General features: G+C 44.8%; 1 protein-coding gene across 1 annotated transcript in view; it reads right to left on the reverse strand.

Annotated features, from left to right (window-relative positions):
* The window catches only part of LOC132589680 (membrane-spanning 4-domains subfamily A member 8-like), a 59,932-nt gene extending 38,085 nt beyond the window's left edge, over nucleotides 1-21,847 (reverse strand). The window contains exons 1-3 of the mRNA XM_060262412.1: nucleotides 21,620-21,847; nucleotides 19,456-19,578; nucleotides 535-591 (exon numbers count right to left, since the gene is read on the reverse strand). Of these exons, the coding sequence (XP_060118395.1) occupies nucleotides 535-591; nucleotides 19,456-19,578; nucleotides 21,620-21,847 (408 nt within the window). The remainder of the gene's footprint in view (nucleotides 1-534; nucleotides 592-19,455; nucleotides 19,579-21,619) is intronic.
* Between the last annotated feature and the right edge of the window lie 1,194 nt (nucleotides 21,848-23,041).

The raw sequence follows: 23,041 nt of genomic DNA on the forward strand, positions 1-23,041 counted from the left end.
GTGGACAGCTTGTGATGTGACCATCAAATTATGTGAATCAGTGCAGTGTGGCAGCTTTTCATACTGAAAAGGTAAAAGTTAGAGGTGCAAAGTCTAATGAAAGAAGTTCACAACTTGCAGCGTCCCACACTTCTGACACCAGCCTGGAAATGAGCTTGAATAGGAAGGAGACACACTGGGGACTCCCTGATGGAAATTGTAGGGAGGGGCTTTCATGCTATCAAGGTAAAGCCAGAAGTCACCAGGAGTGCTCTGTTGCCTGTCTGATCCTTGAATGAAGGAAGCTTCCAGGATCTGACACAGGATTGCCTCAGATTTTTCCATTTTTGAAGGAAGGTCTCAATGTCATCATTGGCTGTGTTTAGGAAAGTAGGATTTGATGGGTCATAGCTTCCCCTTGCCTCAGTCAAGCAAGGTTTATAGCAAATACATTATCTGAACAGTACAGATCATTGCTATAGTTGTAGATAAAATAAGACTTTTTTTGTACTCCCAAGATTTACAAAGGAAATGAAAACATTAAATATATCTCACCAAGGAGGCACCCATGGGATTCTCAGCTGACACAGAAAGGGAGCCAGAAGCAATAAACTGTTAGAAAGAAAAGAAAATGCCTTAGATGATATTTCTCTGTTAGAGAAGTGCAAAAAAAAAAATAAGGCTACTTTTGATTCATTGATTTACAGTTGATTCATTTAAAAAGTGATGTCTAATTATTTAATATTGAAATTAAATCCTGTTGTATTAGGAAATCAATGTGATAATTGTTGTTTTTCCCCATTGGTTTTAATGGAAATTTTATGTCTAGGCATTACTACCCCAGAGCTGTAATTGCAGCCCTTCTGACTAATAGCCCTAGACCTAATAGTGGTGATGATTGTTCCCCATCTCATGCAACTATACAAGCTTAAGCTTCCTTGCCCTGCGCACTTGTTTCTCTCTCCTCTCCAACGCAAAAAGTAGACAGGCAAGAGGGGGGAGCTAATCCAAAGGGAAGGGATTAAGGATGGGCAGGTGGAAGCTAAAGTGAACAGGAAGAAGGAGAGAAGGAGCCAAAGCAATTAGGGGAGTTACAAGAAGGAGCTGGCATGTGTGACAGTGGGCAAAGAGTGGCGAGGCAGAGATGGTGGGACAAGTCAGAGGCAGCAACAGAGAGGGTCATGGTGGAGAAATGGAATTTTCACTTCTGTGAGATTCCTGCAGGGCCCCCACTTGTAGATAATATAGCTGTAATAATTTCCAACATTCAGTGGATGTACAGAGCAAAAGCAGAGTTACATGCTTTTGTTTTATTTATTTAAAACATGAGTGTACCAAGTTTTCCACCAAATCTCTATTAAAAAGGTTCAGGGGTTGTTTTGTAGAGAAATAGGTGGTGGAGCTCATCCAGAGATTGTTATGCAGCTGCACATACTATTCAATGAACAAGGAGGTGGAACTCTCAGAAGGAAGAGGTGGCACTCCCAGAAGGAAGAGGTGGAACTTTCAGAAAGGTTCAGGAGCTGTGCTCCTGTGAGCTCCCACTGAATCTGAGGCCTGCATAGGTTGCTACAGAGTTATCTGTTGCTATATATATAGCCATATTGGGGACAACTCACCTACCCTCCTTTTGGCTGAGCCACATGACACTCAAAGAGCAACCTCATCCTCCAGCCCCAGGACTGATGAGGATTGGGCCACTGGGGAAGCTGCTAGGCAGTGGCTGTTGCTAGGTTCTGTCAGTAAAAGTGAGGGGAGACCCTCTCCAGGCCTATTTTGGCCTTTGAGGGAGAACTCATTGGGGCCAATCAGAGCCGGATTAAACCCTGTGGAGGCCCTTAGGCAGTCAAAATCTCAGGGTCCCTCTCACAAATTATCTCTTAATATTTCCTGCAGGCACCTTCTCAAAAGCCCCTTTGACAAAGCTGTGGGAGAGACGCAGAGAAAGGCACAGGGTCGGCCCTACACTATCTGGCACCCTAGACAAAGCTAACTTCTGGTGCCCTCCCCCCATCCTGATAGCCAATTTTCGAAAACAGATGAATTGTCACCATGACTTTCAGGCACTCTTGTGGTGGAAGAGGCAGCCTGTGCAACCAGCCCCCCCCCCCCATTAAAAATACCAAGACAAGCAAAAGATGAGGAAACCCAGGGGATTCTGTTGCTAAGGCTTAAAAACACCTGTACAATTGTGTTTAAAATGAAATCATGATTTGACAATTGCTGTACAATTGGGAAGCATTTTCATGATTTCATCACCTAGCATCTGAAAAAGTAAGTGAACTATTCCACTTGCTAAATACTTAATTTCAACCAATTATTTTACATTGCACTTGAATTAATCCCATTATCTATCGTATTCTACCTTGATGAGCCTGCTCAGATCCTCACTCTGCCGTGAAGTTTTCTAGCTGACTTTAGATCAGTAACTGCATCATATTAATGTAATATACAGTGTTGTTTTGAGGATAAAATGGAGGAGAGAAGAACCATGTAATCCACCTTGAGTACCTTGGAGAAAGGGTGGGATAAAAATCTACTAAATAAAAATGTACTTAAAAATTTATTAATTTGCCACCTTGCCTCAGATTTCCTTTCTCTAATAAAGTCTCTGTGATACTTAGATCTTGATCAGTAAACATTATCAATTTACCAATGATCATAAGCAACGTTTCTTCTAAGCTGCAGAGTCTTGTGAGCAAAAATTCTACTTCGTGAGCAACTGGCATTAAAGTTGTGAAATACTGCATAAGTACTCTGGGGTCATCCTTCCTGAGGAGCTGAGACAAAAATGTGTGAGCTGGGGGCTAAAAATCTGTAAGCTAGCTCATGCTAACTTGCTTAGAGGGAACACTGATCACAAGATACAGTAAATGCTGCTCATTTCTGATTAATGCAACTCAGCTTGAATCATTTGAATCAAAGCACTTGCCCTGTGGACAACAGAGCACAGGGTTGCCAGATCCAACTCAAAAATAGCTGGGGACTTTGAGGGTGAAGCCAGGAGACTTTTCCATTCCCTAAAATAAATAAAAAAAATACAGCAGGGAAGTTCCCTTAAATAGAATTTTTATTTCCTCATTCGCCCCCAACAGCTGCCCCCCCTTCTCTCTCTCTCTCTCACACACACACACAGCAGCCAAAATAAGAAGTTTGCAAGCCCACACATCTGTAATCTCACTGGGGCAATTTACTCACAGGAATTGGTGAATGTAAGCTTCTGTTGCATTTCCACAACTTCTCCAGACTAACAGGAAAATCTAGGGGGGCAGCCTAGGGTGGAATTTTACTCCAAACAAACACTTTTCTTCCTTTCTCATACATGCTTCACAGAGCCATGTTGCTCTGTCTGCTTGCCCAGCCCATACAGCTCTAGTCAGTGAGATTTAAAGGCACACACACACCTTCCAGAGACAATCTCCCTGGGCTTTTACAAGGCAAGAGAGAGTCTTTCCTTCTCCCCACCCCAGACTAGCAGAGTCAAGGTGCAAGCAAGTCTTTTTCAACCCCTTGAGCTTTTGCAAGGAAACAGACTGTCAATCTCCCTGGGCTTTTGCAAGACAAGGCAAACACACACAGTGATCTCCTTGGGCTTCTTCCCACGGCCCTGGAAAAGCAAACCAGCGCAAGGGCCCTAAAGTCATGGGGGCCCATAGGCCAGTTCCTACTCTGCCTAATTGTTAATCCAACCCTGGGGCCAGTCCTGACTAGGGTTGCCAGTTTCAGATTGGTGGAAAATTCCTGGAGATTTTGTGGTGAAGTCTACAGAAGCCAGTGTTTGGGAAGGGGAGAGACCTCAGCTTAATATAATGACATAGAGCCCACCCTCCAAAGCCATTATTTTCTCAAGGGGAATGGCGATCTGTCATCTGGAGTTCAGTTGTGATACCAGGAGATATACAGGCTCCACCTGGAGATTGGCTACCCTAGGCCTGGCAGTATCCTCTGGGAGACTTGATCCCACCTTATTGGCATGACTTAACTAGGCCTGGCTGCTTGCTACTGTTCAGCAGCAGCACCTCCTCCCCATGCCGGTCAGTGTGGCACAGAAATTAGCACTTCAGAGCAGGGTCTGCCAGACCCAGGTTCTTGCTGTGGAAACTGACTGGGTGATTTCAGCCTAATCCACCTGACAGGGTTATTGTGCAGAATTAAAGGGGAAGAGGAGAATGATGTAAGCTGCTCTGGTCCCCACTTTGGAGAAAGACTGTCCTTTTCCTAGGTAGAGGCAGCAGGGAGAGGGGAGGAGATGGAAAACCTAAGTCAGAGGGGTAAATAAAGTTAGGTTGACTGGTAAAGAGATAGGATTGCCAACTCCAGGTTGGAAAATTCCTGGAGATATGAGGGGTAGAGCCTAGAGAGGGTGGGGTTTGAGGAAGGTACAATGTCATAGCAAGGTACAAGGTTTGAGGAAGGTACAATGCCACAGACTCCACCCTCCAAAGCAGCCATTTCCTCCTGGAGAACCATTATTGCTAGTCTCCAGGTGAGGGCTGCAGATCACTCAGAATTACAACTGCTCTCCAGATACCAAATCTTCAAATGGTCGCCACCCGTCTCCGTCGGCTGCTGTCCACTTCTCTCTCGGATCCTCCAGGCTCCACGGGGCTTCAGCTTCAGCTTTATTATGGAAGGTTAGTCTTAAAACTTCTCAGTTTGTACGTCTCTCCAGCCTCTCCTCCTCTTGTTCTCTATCAAGTGCCACCCTCCAAAGTACAAAGCGTTTGCTTGCCGGCACTACGCCGGAGCTCTAAGCCGCCCACGATTCTTTTCTCAAACCTCCCTTCAGCTCCGCGTCCGCGCCTCCGTCTCTGCCCGCGTCTCTGTTTCCTCGTTCTAAGGAACCATACCTTTTTGTATTTGAGTCCAGGTATGTTTTCTATTGGAGTCAATTTTGGCTTTCTGTTTCTTCTTGTTGGGAGTCTCTTACAGAGATTTTTCGCTCACCCCGTCTGCTCCTTACCCGGTGGCCCGGTTAGGCACCGAAGTGTTGGAGGGCATCGGCCAAAGGGACAGAATGGGGCTGAAAGAAGAGCCTCTGCTTCTCTTCCAGTCCCCAAAAAGCTCCCCGGACTATGAGGTATCCCCTGATACCTCTTAGGAGTCACTTCCCATAGGAAAGCTCTCTCAATTGCCCACCAAAACAGAACTTTCCCCCAGAGCTTGGGAGATTCGTTCTGCTTCACCACGCCATTACACTGGAAGTCCCATTTTCAGTCTAGTATCTAGTGTCTCTCCCCAAAGTACCTCCCAAGTTTCAAAACTATTGGACCAGGGGGTCCAATTCTATGAGCCCCAAAAGAAGGTGCCCCTATCCATTATTTCCTATAGAAGGAAGACAGGTGTGCTATCCCTTTAAATGTGATGGCCAGAACTCTCTTAGAGTTCAATTATGCTTGTCACACCTTTGTTCCTGGCTCCACCCCCAATGTATCCTGGCTCCACCCCCAAAGTCCCCAGATATTTCTTGAATTGGACTTGGCAACCCTACCAGACACCGTGCAGATCTGTACAAGATATTTAAGAGGACTTTGCCTATTTGCTATTTTTGTTGTTGGATTCTACTAATTTTTATATTATGAGAAGTGAAAGGCGTTTTTTTTAAACATAGATCTACAAATTGTCTATGACATTGCCCAATTTAGAATATTTTTTTAGCTTTCTTCCTGTTCATGGACAATAGACCCAATAGAAATAAAAAGGAAGCAATCTATAAACATTGATTTATCTTTGCCTTTATTAGTTCCTTGAATTTGAAAGTATTATTTGAAGTTTTATTATTGTTGAATGTAGAAATGGTATGAGCATTTATTCAGTTTAATAGAACCTAGAAGAAAATGAGATGTATTTTGTAATTGTTTTCAGAGACAAGTACTGTTGGGAAACCTTATTTAACCAATAATATTGTCATTATTAGTATCAATATGCATGGGTATTAATATTATGGGTCAAAGTAAAAGATAGATTCCCTACTCCTGTGCCATCTGAACACACTGTAATTTGATTTCATAATAACTAGTAAATTTAGCTTTGTATTTTATTGTGACATGGATTTCTGGGCTGGGTTTTTGTATCATGGCCTGCTCCAGCTCCCCTACCCATGTATGAATCACCATGTAGTAAACGGACCAAATTTTGTGAATGAGGCAGAAGACTGAGCCTCAAAGGGGGGAAACTGTTCTGAACTCATCAGATTTCGGACGCTAAGCAGAGTTGACTCTGGCAAATACGTGAATGGGAGACCTCTTTGGAATGTCAGCAGCCAGGAGGTGGGGGCAGGATTTATTCAGCCACCTCTATGTATATCCTCCAGGCCACCAGTAGGGGTCAGTCAGCAGAGGTCTCCATGACTTCCAGGTGCAGACACAATTGCACATACATGCATACACACATAAATACAAAAGGGGGGGACTGTTGTGGAATTGGGGCCTCAGATGAGCCTCAGTCCCCTGCTAAACCTGTCACTTTAATTTCTATAATAAATTAGCCTCTGTTGTTGAATCTTTGGTTCTGTTTCCCAGGAAGCTTCAGGACACTGCTGGTGCTGTGGCCTTCTGGTACAAATAACTCTGCATGATTTTTGCCTTAGAGGATATTTATACATTCCAGGAGTTAGTGGTGCCAGTATCAAAGTCTTAATAGATAGAGTATCAGAACCTAGCTTCCTTAACTATCTGAGAGCTTCCTGACCCCAAAGATAGAAAAAAGGGGAGGGATTTGGGTCTGTTCATTGGATCAGTTCTAGTTTGGCTTGCATCACATCCATGGAAGTCTTACAGGATAGGTGCATCAGTAGGTACATTAGTATCTATAGCTACAAGAAAAGTATATACCTCTGGTAGTTTACTAATTGTTGGGGCTGCACATCAATGCCAAGAACCCTTGATGTATTTCTAATTAGTCTGGATGTATACTGTGGATTTTTGTATTTCTTTGTCCATTGTATCCATTCTACTTGGTATCTTTCTCTCCAGCAAGGAAGTTCCCAGGCAGCCCTACCCACCAAATTGGAGCTTGGGTCTGGGAACTGAGGGGGGAGCGGTTCCAGGATAACCCCATCACACACATCCTTGTTGAGAAGTTTCCCAGTAAAAAATAAGGCCTATTATGTTTTCTCTCACTTTCACCATACATGTCTGTTGAGTTTTCTTTAATTCTACATTGATTTTCCTCCCTTCACACTCAGATTGCTCTGTGGTCACTCTGGGTCACTCTGGGTTTTCTGAAAGTGTATTTGTGCCAATTTTCCCCTTGTTCTACTTTCAAGCTGAAGGTAATTCAAAAGCATACAAATCCCCTTGTATTCCCCACCCCTTTTGTCGCCTTTCAAAGATCACTCCCCAGCCCACACTGAGGTCATTCTTCCCGTTCTGCACCTTCTGCCATCCTCCCCCTTCATTGGTGTACAAGCTCCATTTCCTCTTTGTTTTTTATTTTTTTTACAAGCGACATGAGTTTAGCAATATGAGACTATCTCTAGTCTCTGATATCTGAATTTTTAAAAAATAAAATGATGGGGGAAGTTTAAAAGGAGCTGCATGAGGTTTAGTTCCCTGCTGGTATTGACTCGAAAGGGGGATCAGGAAACAGCAGCATCCCAGTGCAAAAGAAGATGACTACGAAGGATTGCAGTGCTGCATGCAAACAAAATAAAGAGAGGGATTGTCAGCATGAAATGAAACTGACATGAGATTTAAAGAGAGAGAGAGACACTGGAATGGGAAACCTAAAGCTTTGGAAACACTTGTCCCTCTAATCCTTTAGGGAACAAAGTTGGAGCAGGACAATGTTGGCAGTCTCCAGAAGCCTAACCTTAAAATGGTGGCTGAGACACATGAACCTTCTGCAAACTGCCAAACCTAAGAATCACTTGGAATTGAGCCATTTGGAAGACAGAGTGCAATCCACACAGGACATACAGTAAAAAACTGCCAAGATCACAACCAATCTCCAGGATCCAGCTAGAGAATCACAAATAAAAAAACATGCAAAATTGCAAGGAGGAGCAGGGAATTAGTGTTGTTATGCAGCTGCAATAGGGCATTGACAAAAATACTACCCCCATTTTTTCCCCCAATTTCTTGGCACAAGACTAAAAAAGCTCTCCAGGGCTTCTTCCGGATGACTTCTCCCCCATATAAATTACAGCCCTGTGCAAAGCATGGTGGAGTTGCAGCTGGCTTTGCACATGCGCGCGTGCACACATGTTGCCAGTGATCACAGCTTGTAATGCCAGTGTCAGCAGCTCCTGTCATGCACTCTGTACAGTCAGCATGTTCCTCCATACTATAATGTGACTCCAATTTTTCACAGTGGCTTATAACACAGCAGAGAATCTACTGGTGCCAAGCCTCATTTTGGACAGGAGCTCACAGGAGTGGAGTTCCAGAACCTCTAAATTTTATTGTGCTCTTTCTTTCTTACCAACGCCCCCCCCCCCCATACATGCTTCTGGACTCCATTGTTCAAACCCCCCTGTGAGAATTTTGCTGAACTGTAAGATTTGACAACATTTCTAATATTTCTCACCACACACAAAAAAGGGGAAAATAAAGAAAGCATATAAAGCAAACAGATGGAAATCTTCAACATACCACTGTGACCACATAGGAGAAAGTAATTTTAAAAGTATGATGGGAGTAAGGTTTTATTATGACAATTATAATTTATGAAGCATTTTAAGGTAGATGCTGAGCTGATATAATTTAGTTCACCTTCCGGTGTGTGTGTGGCATATGCAAATGAGTTCTGCAATTGAATTGTATCTATGAGCTCCAGTACCTCTTTTTTCTACAAAACGACCCCTGCCTGATGCTCTGTAGTATGGAAAACTGGGCTTCACAGCTGCTTGTCAGGCTAAAAAAAAGTTTTGTCAATTTCAATATCAGGTTTTTCCGCTTTGCCTGTGTTCCTTTATGTTTCCTTTCAGACAATGAACTAATGCTAAAATACATGAGCAAAACCTGAACCACAAGGGTTAAAATGGAAGGATACTGGATACTACTGTACAGCTGTGATAGGGCAATTTTGTAATTTTTTTTTAAAAAAAAACTTTGGACATCTCCCCCACCCCATCACAAGTGATGTCCCAGCCCAATTTAGAAAAGTGCATTTTAAAAACTGTAGCTGCAGAATAAATACATGAGGGGAGAAGAATGGTGTGTAAGGCAGTCGCAGAATCGAAGTCAAGAGTAAAGGCTTACTGCTCTGAAAATCTGCAGTAAAATCTGTGCGTATCATGGGCCTATATCTCTAGTTCTTTTCACTACAGAGGTATAACAAGAAAGATGCGTCTCTACAATAGGAAGGGGTAGAGACTTTTTTTAAAAATGAAAGCTGAGAATTCAGAGGAACTTGTAATGTTGCAATGGGTTGTTATAACACTATAGCAATCGAAGAGTAGCAGATTTTTTTAAGCCCCCAAAGCTCTCCAGCAAAGAGAATGGTGGCTATGTGAAGTAGGGTTGCCAAGTCCAATTTAAGAAATATCTGGGGACTTTGTGGGTGGAGCCAGGAGACTTTGTGGGTGGAGCCAGGAGACATTGGGGTGGAGTCAAAATCAAAGCTGTGACAAGCATAATTGAACTCCAAAGGGAGTTCTGGCCAACCTTTTCAATGCTTTCCTTCCATAGGAAATAATGAAGGATAGGGGCACCTTCTTTTGGGGCTCATAGAATTGGACCCCCTGGTCCAATCGTTTTGAAACAAGGGGGGGGTATTTTGGGGAGAGGCACTAGATACTGTACTGAAAATTTGGTGCCTCTACCTCAAAAAACAGCCCCCCTCAGAGCCCCAGATACCCACAGATCAATTCTCCATTATTTTCTATGGGAATAAATCTCCATAGGGAATAACAGAGTTCCCAGCAGACATTTCCCTCCCCTCCCCCCGCTTTCTGACGACCCTGAAGCGGGGGGAGGGTCTGCAAACCGGGGGAACCCCTGCCCCCACCTGGGGATTGGCAACCCTATTGCTGCTGGTCTTTTTGCTTTTTTCTCTCCCCTTCCCTAACACAGCATGCAGAGCAAGGGGGCAGGAGGGAGTCACAAGGTCTCTCTTTGAGAGAGGGGCACATAAGAAAGGGGTGGGGGGGAGCAGAGCTGCTGTGACCGTCCAGGCAAAGGGGGGTTAGATTGTAAAACTCAGGGCAGCTTACAATGCTAAGAGCGCAGGGCCCCCAAACCAGGTGGCTCCTCGCACCCACCCCCCCAACAACAAATCCTGCGGTGTGCCCACCAAATGTGAAACCCTGGCTACGGCCCTGCGCGGTACCAGGCCTCATTTTGGGCAGGAGCGAAGCTTCAGATCCTCCAAATATTATTGTGCTCGCTCTTTCTTACCCCCACCCCAACTATTAGCTCCTGGGCTCCATTGTTCAACCCCCCTGTGAGAATTCTGCTGAATGCTAAGATTTCGCAAACTTTCTAATATTTCCCCCTGCAAAAAAGGGGAAATAACCAAAACATATAAAGCAGACATTGTGGCTGCATAGGAGAAAGTAATTTTAAAACTGCATACTCAACATAGAGGGGTAATTTGCAGTTATCCTGTCTAGATCAAGGTTGTCAAACATGCAGTTCAGGGGCCGAATCAGGTCCCCAGAGGGCTCCTATCAGGCCCCTGAGCAACTGCCTGTCATCTGCTTCCTTCTCCCTCTCTCTTGCTTCCTTCTGCATCACAGCTTGCTTTGCCAGGCTTCCTCAATCACACAGGAGCTACAGAGCAAAACCTCTATTTCTCTCCATTGGCTGAGTCTTCTCCCTTGGGGAGGAAGGGGGGAGGAATAGCTTGTTTTGCCAGGCTCTCTCAATTGCACAGTAGAGCTGCTGAGCCAAGTCTTTCTTCCTTCTATTGGCTGAGGCTCCTTCCCCCCCTGCCCAGTCCCCTGGGGAAGGAAAGAAAGAGCCAGAGCTTCTTTTACCAGTTCTCTGGATCCCATGGAAGAAATACAAAGAAAGCACCTTTAAGACCAATGAGTGCTAATGTTTTAAGCATTTTTTAAGTTTTTAAAAAACATTTGTGTTTCTATGTGTTCTTTATAAAATTTATATCTTTGCTACCTAATCTTAAATAGTGTCTCGGCCTGACATGGCTTGGCCCAACCCAACATGGCCTGGCCCAACAAGGTCTCATCTATGTCAGATCCAGACCTCAAAACAAATGAGTTTTACAACCCTGGTTTAGATCATCAGTAGTAAATACAAAAAAAAATTGTTTGTCCGTCATATTCCTAAGATAGGAAATAAACCACCGAATGGAAACACGGAAATCAGACTAGTAATGAAAATAACCACTGTGTAAACTGTACTAATAAACCTTCAAAAATCTGTATGCAACCAACAATGTATATAATCAGGGCTTGTTTTGCATATTAGACCACACACCCCTGATATAGCCAGTCCTCCTGGAGCTTACAGTAGGCCTTGTAATAAGAGTCCTGTAAGCTCTTGGAGGACTGGCTACATAAGAGGGGCATGGCCTAATAGACAGAGGAGTTCCTGCTACCAAAAAAGCCCCGTATATAATTATTTCTTTACATTTTTGTCATTATCAGTGACAATGATCATACTTATACCCCAAACCAACAGGTCTCAAAACTGCCTATGGGGGGAAAAAATCAGTCACAATGAAGCCAAGACAGCCTCTACGATGTCATAATGCTCCATGTTGCTTAGGAAATCAGACCATTTCTATAAAAAGCCAGGATTTCTGGCCTATCCTCAGAGGCACCCTCCCCGCCGTGGCCTGCTGGACTGATCTCAGTCCTCTCCCATCCCCCTCTTGTTAGGAGAGATTACCTGCCAAAGGTAGAAGATGGCAAAATGTGTAACATTCCCTTTCAGGATCCAGGTGCACCCTCATATTTGAAAGAGGCCACCTGACAAACGTAAGTCAGGTAAGTAGATTTCTCTTCCAGCAAAACTATCCTCCCATTTACAGGACGATTCTCCCAGATACGGGAGCCATTCATTATGAAACCTCATAGAGAGCGGCTGAAGACAGAAGACGCCACGGGCTTCTCTCTCAAGACAACCTTGCCGAAGACACCCTCAAGATCCCGAAGACAACGGCTGTTCATGACAAGTTCCTTGTCCTCACTGCAGTGCCCACCTGCAGAAGGTAAGTTAGGTAGGTAACTTTTCTTCCAGCAAAACTATCCTCCCGTTTACAGGACGATTCTCCCAGATACGGGAGCCATTCATTATGAAACCTCATAGAGAGCGGCTGAAGACAGAAGACGCCACGGGCTTCTCTCTCAAGGCAACCTTGCCGAAGACACCCTCAAGATCCCGAAGACAACGGCTGTTCATGACAAGTTCCTTGTCCTCACTGCAGTGCCCACCTACAGAAGGTAAGTCAGGTAGGTAACTTTCTCTTCCAGCAAAATTATCCTCCCATTTACAGGACGATTCTCCCAGATACGGGAGCCATTCATTATGAAACCTCATAGAGAGCGGCTGAAGACAGAAGACGCCACGGGTTTCTCTCTCAAGGCAACCTTGCCGAAGACACCCTCAAGATCCCGAAGACAACGGCTGTTCATGACAAGTTCCTTGTCCTCACTGCAGTGCCCACCTGCAGAAGGTAAGTCAGGTAGGTAACTTTCTCTTCCAGCAAAACTATCCTTCCGTTTACAGGACGATTCTCCCAGATACGGGAGCCATTCATTATGAAACCTCATAGAGAGCGGCTGAAGACAGAAGATGCCACGGGCTTCTCTCTCAAGGCAACCTTGCCGAAGACACCCTCAGGATCCCGAAGACAATGGCTGTTCATGACAAGTTCCTTGTCCTCACTGCAGTGCCCACCTGCAGAAGGTAAGTCAGGTAGGTAACTTTCTCTTCCAGCAAAACTATCCTCCCGTTTACAGGACGATTCTCCCAGTTACGGGAGCCATTCATTATGAACCCTCTGAGAGAGCAGCTGAAGACAGAAGACGCCACGGGCTTCTCTCTCGAGGCAGCCTTGCCGAAGACTCGGGATGCAGAAGACAATGACTGTTCATCACAATAAATTTCTTGTCACTGCAATGCCCACCATTTTAACCCGACAGTGCAGGATTGTTTTTCTAGTTGCCGCTATTTGGAGCTGAGAAGGAATTTTTCCCTGGTGGTCCCAGGTTTTTCGCCTTCTCTGCACTGCCTTCATTTGACAGATGGCCCATCTTGATGGCATCCGACAAATGAGTTAAACTGTGGGCAATCAAAACATTATCTGATAAATGTCATAATTCAACCATATCACCTTGGTCCTGTGTCTTTACTGCCTGGAATTGTCTCTTTTGTGACATATTGAGGATTCTGTCCTTTGTTGGGACAAAAGATCCCTTAAAATGAAGCACCTCATGAGGAAAAGTGGGACTTAGAGAGGCCTGATTAGAAGAGAAGATCAGACTCAAACCTGGGTTGTGTTTGGGGGGAGGCAGTGATGTATAGTGGTTAGAGTGCGGGACTGGCATCTGGGAGACCCTGTCAGATTCCCACTTGTGCCATGGAAGCTTGCTGGGTAGCCCCGGGCCAGTCACATGAGGGCTGCCAACCTCAAGGTAAAAATGGCTGCTTTGGAAGGTGAACTCTATGACGTTATACCTGCAGAGTCCCCTCCCTTCCCAAAACTCCACCCTTTCCAGGCTCCCCCCCTCACCACCAACTCTCCCAAGTATTTCACAACCCAGAGCTGGTCACATCCCACCTCACAGGGTTATTGTGACAGGGTTATTGTGAGCAGAGCGCTTTTTTTCCCTTTGTAGCAGGAATTCCTTTGCATATTAGGTCACAATCCCCTGATGTAGCCAATCCTCTAAGAGCTTACAAGGCTCTTAGTACAGGTCCTACTGTAAGCTCCAGGAGGATTGGCTACATCAGGGAGGTGTGGCCTGATATGCAAAGGCGATACTGCTATAAAAAAATGCCCTGATTGTGAGGTTATAACAGAGGATAAGAGTATGGTGTCCGCCACTCTGGGTCCTCTCTGAGGAGAAAGGTGATTATCGGTCAGTCAATGGATACATGTTTTTAAAAGCCTACTACCTTGCAGGCAGGTGACAAAATACTACTGCTGTACCAGTGTTGCAATTGATGCTAGTAGCTTAAAAATTGGTAGACAAGTTTAAAAGCCAAGTGTCTCACAGAAGAAAAAGAACAGGAGCGCATGGAAAAGAATTCAGATTTCAGTATGCATGAGAAAAATGTAAAATACTCTGGTTTTATAAAAAATAAAAACATGCCAGTATCCAACACGGCAGTGGACATCCAGTTTTAGCAGCTATTCCACCAGTTGGCTTCCCTTGTTGTGACACCATGCTTTACAGCCTTATTATGGTGCTGAATCTTATTAACATCATTTTCCTTGGGTCAAAGACTGCTGTATCTTGTGAAATGCCTGCCGATAATGCACTATTTTGTTTTATTGATCTATTGTTTTTGTTTTTTATTAAATTGTTTCAAATTGAAATTGTAGGTTTTTATTGTTCAATTTATGTTGTCATCCGCCCAGAGCCCGTTATGGGAAAGGGCGGAATATAAGCCTACTAAATAAAATAAATAAAAAACACACAAGCTTTCCCCTCTTTGAATTCTTCGGTGGGGTTGGATGGTAAAACAAACGGGAGGGGAGCACCTCTCAAGCAGTCTAATGGGGGAACTAAGCAATCACCTTTATGGATCACTGTCAACAGCTTCCCATCTGTCCCCTATTTAGGGTTGCCAGCTCTAGGCTGGGAAATTTTGGGAGATTTGGGGGGCAGGCAAGGTTTGGAAAGGGGAGGGGCCTCAGCAGGGTCAAGCATTTCACCTCACACAGTGGTTGGCCAGTTTCTCTGAACAGCCAGCAACTGGGCACTGAGGTCGCAAAGGGTTGCTACAGCACGTTGAAAACACAATATCTGGTGAGTGTGAAATTAACCTGACGCAGTACCAGGCCCGAAGCTACAGGGGGGCCTGGGAGGGACGAGGCCAGGCCCATCCTTTCAAACCCCTTTTCCAACTGTTTGGAGGGCTCCACCCAAATCTGTCTCCTTTGCTCACTGCCACTCTGAACAAGTAGCATCATTGCTGCTGGTCTTTTTGCTTTTTTCTCTCCCCTTCCCTAACACAGCATGTAGAGCAAGGGGGCGGGGGGGAGTCACAAGGTCTCTCTTTGAGAGAGGGGCACATAAGAAGGGGGTGGGGGGAGCAGAGCTGCTGTGACTGTCCAGGCAAAGGGGGGTTGGCTTGTGGAACTCAGGGCAGCTTACAATGCTAAGAGCGCAGGGCCACCAAACCAGGTGGCTCCTCGCACCCACCCCCCCAACAACAAATCCTGCGGTGTGCCCTAGGGTTGCCAAGTCCAATTCAAGAAATATCTGGGGACTTTGGGGGTGGAGCCAGGAGACTTTGGGGGTGGATCCAGGAGGCATTAGGGGTGGAGCCAAGATCAAGGCTGTGACAAGCATAATTGAACTCCAAAGGGAGTTCTGGCCATCACATTTAAAGGGACCGCACACCTTTTCAATGCCTTCCTTCCATAGGAAATAATGAAGGATAGGGGCACCTTCTTTGGGGGCTCATAGAATTGGACCCCCAGGTCCAATCGTTTTGAAACTTGGGGGATATTTTGGGGAGAGGCACTAGATGCTGTACTGCAAATTTGGTGCATCTACCTCAAAAAACAGCCCCCCCCAGAGCCCCAAATACCTGGGGATCAATTCTCCATGATTTTCTAAGGGAATAAATCTCCACAGGGAATAACAGAGTTCCCAGCAGACATTTCCCTCCCCTCACCCCACTTTCTGACGACCCTGAAACGGGGGGAGGGCCTCCAAACCGGGGGATCCCCTGCCCCCACCTGGGGATTGGCAACCCTAATGTGAAGCTGAGGGAAGGAAATAACACAGAAGCAGGTGAGAATTTGGATAATGTGCACCTTCCCATCCAGACCATTTGAAAATGCTCTTCAAAAAGAGACTGCAAAAAATGAGGTTTAGGAAGAAACGTACTGAGGACTGGAGAAAGAATGATTGGAGCATGGTTGGACCCTAACACCATGTGGATATCCCCCCAAAACTGGTGAAGTCTGTAGCTGAAACAGAGATAAACCTCAGTGAGGAAGGAGACTTTGCTGCTTAGAATGTGTGTCTGCTAGGCTAAGACCTAAATTTGCTTGTACCTATTGGCAGGCAGCAGGTCTACACAGACTGGGGCAGGGAAAGGGTAGAAGCTCAGGATCCTGCCCCCCCCCCCCCCCCGCACTGATAGCAGCCTCTGCAGGAGGCAACATAAGCAAACACTCTGCTTTTACTAGCTGGCAGGAAAGTGGTCAAGAATGCAGAGTCTGGAAGTGGATGGAGACAGAAGAATAAGGTAGGCCCAATGGAAACTGAGCCAAGCAAATAGAATAAGTAAAACAGTAGAAAAGAAAATATGAACAACAATGTGGGGACACTTTTGTCTTACATATTTCTACCACTGAATCTCCTTTCACAGCGATGTGGGTGAGATTGGCCCCCTAGAGCCATGATCTAAGAGGCTAACAGATTGGCAGGGGAAAGACAGATAACCCAACTTGCACATCAACTTCCCTGCTAACAATACATTAATTTACTTTAAATTTCCTGCAAAACTAGCAACACAACCATAATATAAAATAAACAGATAGCACTTAAGTAGGACATCAGTCAGTAGTAGAAAAAGCAATGAAGAGGATTCTACTTCAAGTTCCCACGAAGGAGTTACATGCTGGTAAATTAACTTCTAAAAGTAGTAGCATAAACATAAGATCACAAGATGGCAGCAGAGATCATAGAGAAATCACATCAAGTGTGCTGCTTAAAGGAAGCATTTGGGAGTCCTCAACATATGTTTAAGTATTAATGTATTTACTTTATTTATAGTCTGCCTTTCTTAGTGAGACTCAAGGTGGACATGAAAGTGATAGCTGGATCCATGTTTTCTGTATTTGTGGGGTGGGAGTGTGGAGTCTGAGAGCCACTTGCCCTTAAGCATCTTTGAGCACTAACCATATTGATTCAAATCTTGCTTTCCTGTCACATGCAGGGAGCTGATTGTTTGGCATGCTGCTCAAATGTGCCTGAATGAATTTGGATGAGTTGTTTTGCATAATTATATGCTGCTTTTTCACATCTTTGTAGTAGCAGCAGCACACCCCTCCCTCTATTTGCTACTGCCTCCAATGTTAAAAAGCACGTAGTAAAAGGGGAAAAAATATGTTTGAGTATATGCTCCTGAGAGCACAAGCACAAAAGGCAAGATTGCAACATAGCTGATATTGGTCATTTAAAAGATGCATTCAACTCTGCAGGTACAAAGAGTCTCCCTGCTTTACAAGATAGGCAGGTCATGTAATGATCCAACTATGATGCAGAGGGCCATGTGTCTCAATCGTCAGTCAAAACCATTTAGTTCTCTATAGGCAAAAGCAGCCACAAACTGCACGCACTTGGTGCTATCAAACAAGGGCAGGTGCAAAGCCAATCAAAATAAAGTTCTGTAATAAACATCAAGGCAATCTGATTAGAAGCTGCCTTCACATGGAATCAAAGGTGTTGAACATGGTAAGTTCAGTTGACAATCATGTTTGTGTCAAGAGTCACAGCAGGCATGTTTTCTTTTGGAAGTGAAGGCGCCATCCCCTGTATCATCTCCAGACGTCATTACATCAGAGTAGATAGCTAGATAGTTACACTGACCTTTCCTTCCTGTGTTTACTCTTCTGCCACTATCCCCTTTGAAATGTAGATCACGGGTGTCAAACATGCAGCCCGGGAGCCAGATCAGGCCCCCAGAGGGTTCCTTTCAGGCCCACGAGCAAGTCTGTTTTCTTCTCCCTCTCTTTCTTCCTTCTGTGTCACTTTGCTAGGCTTGCACAATTGCATAGGAGCTACAGAGCAAAGCCTCTATTTTTTCCATTGGCTGTGGCTCCTCCCTTGCGGAGGAAAGAGGGGAGGGAGAACTTGCTTTGCCAGGCTCTTTCAGTTGCACAGCACAGCTACTGAGCCAAGCCTCTTTTTCTTCTATTTGCTGAGACTCTGCCTCCTCCTCATCCCCTGGGGAGGGAGGGAAAGAGCCAGAGCTTCCTTTGCCCAGTTCTCTTGATCACATAGGAGAGATACAAAAACTTTAATTGTGTTTGTCTGTGTCCTTTATATAGTTTTTATCTCTGCTACCTGGCATTACATTTTACAACAAAGACGGTTTGGCCCGACAAAATCTCATTTATGTCAGATCTAGCCCTCATAACAACTGAGTTTGACATCCCTTTGTGTTCTCAAGGAACAACTTACTTCCACTCACTCTCTCGCACAAAGCTTCCCCCTCTTCCTGCACACATCAAGAAGGATGAAATGTTCTCTTTTGGTATGAGGCAGATGGCCCTTTTTCCATCTGCTTCCATCCTTAGCTAATAAGCTATTACTCTTTCCTGTCTCCACTCTTTCCTATCTAAAAGTATATTTTGCAAGTAAAAAGTATTTCTCCTTTAAATTTGCAACATGCCTCTGTCAGCTGAGTAACCTGGTAAAGTGACGTTTCTGCATTTTGTAGCTTTATTTAAGCACTCTGCTAACTAATGGGAACTGGACTAACAATACCAGTTAATCCCAACATTGTCCTCTTCCACCTGTTGCTGACCCCCAGAACTTGTGGATTTACCTCTCTCAGCATGCAGCAGTCCCTTCTTCAAGGCAGAAATCTGTCATCTTTATGGGTGATTCTCAGCTAGTATGGGTAGCCCTAACAGTACGGCAGATTGACCTCTCTCACAGAAGTCCCTGAGGCTTTTGGCTCTCAAAGGCTTCAGTATCCATGCTGAGGATCGCTTGGCTACTTAAGAACCATCTTGTAAGATGGCTGCTAGAGTGGTTGCAGTTAGGGACCGTAGGTTCATGTTGCATAATACGTAAATGGATATGGTGAGTTTCTTCAAAAGAGTTTTTTGAAGAATATCTTGGATCCTTGTAAACTCCATTACAACATGGATGAGGACTAACAAACTCAATCCAAATAAGCAGACTTATTGTTTTGAGAGTCAATGCTGTCAATCAAGGACTAAGGAGTCAGTCTGTTGTAGATTGCAGTGTGCTCACTTTAAATGAACAAATTTGTAGACTGATGGTCCTACTAAATCTGCGCTTACAGACGATGGCAAATAAAGTCTTTGTTAAAGTTTAATTGGCACTTTAAATATATGTCTTTTAGAGGAAGTAAGATGTGGCCACAATTACCTATGTTTTGATTAGATCTATATTGGACTTCTGCAATGAGTTGTACATAGAACTGTCTCTGAGGACAGTTTGGAAGTTTTAGTTAGTGCAAACTGTGGGAGCAATATGGTCCACTGGCACTGGAATTGCAGCCACAAATTCTCTGTATGCAGAAAATCAAGACTTTGAGCAACTTTCTTCCAGTGCTTGTATTAAAAAAAAAGCAGCATGGGCACTCAAACACATGAGTTCTCAAAGACAAACAATATATAACTTACAAATAGTCCACCCCAGAATGGATAAAGTCCAACAATGGCCAAAGGTATGTAGTATAGACCAACAAGAACAGCTGAGACTCCCCCAAATCCAATGTGCATCAGCCCAATTATGATCTGGATGGCCTGCAGAAGAACAATACAGGAAACAAGGTAACATAGTTCCCTGAACAGTGGATAGATATGTATTATAACTGCAGGCGCATTCTAGAAACATCACTTTAAAAGTAATGAGAACCAGCTAGTTCATTTGGTCCATTTCCCACCGCAGTCTCTTCCTTGTTGATTTAATTGGTGGAAAGAACATTAACAATTTGAGATCTGCAGATGACACTACATCACAAGCAGAAAATAGTGAAGACTTAAGACAACTACTGATGAAGGTTACAGTAGAAAGTGCCAAAGCAGGATTATAGGTGAACATTAAGAAGGCAAAAGCAATGACTATTGAGGAATTACACAACTTTAAGGATGACAGTGAAGAAACTGATATTGTAAATGTTTTCTGTTTCTTTGCTCCATCATCAACCAAAAAGGAGACTGTAACCAATAAATCAGAAGGAGATTGTGACTGGGAAGGGCAGCCATGAAGCAGCTAGAAAAGATGCTGAAGAAGAAGAAGAAGAAGAAGAAGAAGAAGAAGAAGAAGAAGAAGAAGAAGAAGAAGAAGAAGAAGAAGATATTGTATTTATATCCCGCCCTCCACTCCGAAGAGTCTCAGAGCGGCTCACAATCTCCTTTACCTTCCTCCCCCACAACAGACACCCTGTGAGGTGGGTGGGGCTGGAGAGGGCTCTCACAGCAGCTGCCCTTTCAAGGACAACCTCTGCCAGAGCGATGGCTGACCCAAGGCCATTCCAGCAGGTGCAAGTGGAGGAGTGGGGAATCAAACCTGGTTCTCCCAGATAAGAGTCCGCACACTTAACCACTACACCAAACTGGCTCTCCTTAAGTGTAAGGATGCGTCACTAGCAACCATAGGGTTGCTAGGTCCCTTCATTGCGCTGGTGAGGGGATTTGGGGGATGTTCCGGACGTGACATCTTTATGTCAGTGACATCAGGGGTGATGCTCTGTTTTTTTTGCGCAAAACTCTATGGTAAAATTGGCATCAATTTCATTATTTGGGGGTGAAATTTCCCCCACTGGCCAGTAGGCCGGCGGTTTGCAGAAGTCGCCAAAACCAGGGGATTCCGTGCCCAGACCTAGGGAATGGCAACTAAGATCAAGATAATGAGGGATGCCATCTTCCTGGTCAGGGTGGGATCTCCTGGGATTACAACTCATCTCCAGACTACATCAGCTCCCTGGAGAAAATGGATGCTTTGGAGGTTGGATTCTATGGCACTGAGGTCTCTGTGCTCCCCAGGCTTGACTTCCAAATCTCTAGAAGCTTCCCAACCTGGATCAACTCTGCCCTGCCTCCCCCTGCCAGTGGCTGGGGGGAACTAGCAACTCTAAAAATAATTCATATAATAGTATCCCCCATTAATATGTACAGGTGTGGAAGTTGGGCAATGAAGAAAGCCGATGGGAAGAAAGCTGATTCATTTGGTGCTGGAGGAGAGTTTTGCAGATACTATGGATCCCCAAAAAGACAAATAAGTGAGTTCTAGTTCAAATCAAGCCTGAACTCTCCCTAGAAGCTCAAATGACCAAATGGATGCCTATTGTACTTTGGTCACATTATGAGAAGACAAGACTCACTGAAAAGACAATAATGCTAGGAAAAGTTGAAGGCAGCAGAAAAAGAGGAAGCCCCAAAATGAGATGGATTGACCCCATAAAGAAATTCATGGCCCCTGGCTTGCAAGACCTGAGCAGGCTGTTAACAATAAGATATTATGGAGGTCTTCAGTTCATAGGATTGCCGCAAATCAGCAGCAACTTGATGGCACTTCACACACATTAACTGCATGACACTACAGGTGCTGGAAACCATCAAAGTTGACAATATAAGGACGGGAACTGAAGTGCCTTCAGCTTTTGCTTCAAAGTTTATCACTAAAGGTATGCAGCCTACTGCTCTGTTACATTATCCACAACCAGAATAATTTGACGGCTTCCCTTTTTAACTACTTAGTCTATTCTGTACTGCCATCACTGCGCCCCGGAAGTTACTGAAATTACCATACACTAGACTGTGAGTGGAAATCAAATATACTTACCCCCAGAGTCTTGGTCTCTACTTTGCGGAGTTTGTCCTGTATCCTCTGCTGAGGGTTTTGCTCAGGTTGGCTGTTGGTGTTTCCAGGTTGTGGTCCTACATATTGTATCATCCCCTCTGACTGGGTAACAGTACCAGGGAGTAGTTGTCCTGCCTGGATTACATTGGCACTATTTGGAGGAATGAACAACATTGACCCATTGGCCATTCTCAATGGATCTGTTGCCATTACTAAATTGTCTGCAGGGGAGGGGAAAAAAAAACTCTAAGGAAACAAACAATTGAAATAAAATTTGCAAATTCCTCATACTTGACACAGACTGTAATCTGAAACAATGTGAATGAAGGTGAGCTCCCTGTCAGTAAATGGACCTATGTAAACAATCAGGTCAATTACTCATGAGTAATCTTTGTGCAGATCTTTGTGCTAATGGAATGCATGTACACAGAGTACTACCAGAGTTTGTATGGGTAAGGGAAGATTAAAGAGTTTAGCCCTTTTTTTAAGTGGATATAAACAGGGGCGTAGACTTTTCAATTTCCTAAAGGAGGCTGGGGCCCAGCCAGAAGCATTTGATCCAGTGACGTCATAGGGAGAAGCCAGTGACATCACAGGGAGGGGCTTCCATTATCACTACCTATAAATTTATGGAGAAGCTCCCTCCCCATAAATTTAGGGAGCACTCCCCCAACAATGCCCATGGACCAGGCCAAATCCAGGAAAAGGTAGGAGTTGGCCAGTGGTTATAGTGGTATCTCAGAGGTCTCTTGCTGTGTCCTGTTTTTGAAATTCACTTTTAGAACAGTCACTTTAAGATCTGCAAATATACATATCACATGCTCATAGAATTGGATCCCCTCGTCCAATGTTTTTGAAACTTGGATGGTGTTTTGAAGAGAGGCACCGGATGCTATGCTGAAAATTTGATGCCTGTACCTAAAAAACCAGCCCCTCCAGAGCTCCAGATACCCACAGATCAATTCACCATTATACCCTATGGCAGGGGTGGGGAACCTCCATCCCAAGGGCCATATACGGCCCTCGAGGTCACTTGGTGTGGCCCTCGGGGATTGCTGGGCCGAAACAAGTCAGCCTCCCTGGGGCCTGGCTGGCCAGCAAGAATCCTGGGGCCCTGCCACGCTGTGCAGCAGTCTCCCCAGGGCCAGGCAGGGATCACAGGGCCCAGACGTACTGTGTGGCAGCCTCCCTGGGGCCTGGCTGGCCGGCCAGAATTGCTGCAGGGCCTGGAAAAGTTACTGTCACAGTTCAGTTTGCACTTGATTATCCCAGAAGGTGTGGCTTAATATGCTAATGAGTGTGTGACCTAATATGCTAATATTAGGGGATGTGGTCTAATATGCTACTGAGTTCCTGCTGGGCTTTGTCTACAAAAAAGTCCTGGACCTATGCATTTGCCTAGGG

The sequence above is a fragment of the Heteronotia binoei genome, chromosome 21 (genome assembly GCF_032191835.1).
Source record: "Heteronotia binoei isolate CCM8104 ecotype False Entrance Well chromosome 21, APGP_CSIRO_Hbin_v1, whole genome shotgun sequence".
Classification (NCBI taxonomy): Eukaryota; Metazoa; Chordata; class Lepidosauria; order Squamata; family Gekkonidae; genus Heteronotia; species Heteronotia binoei.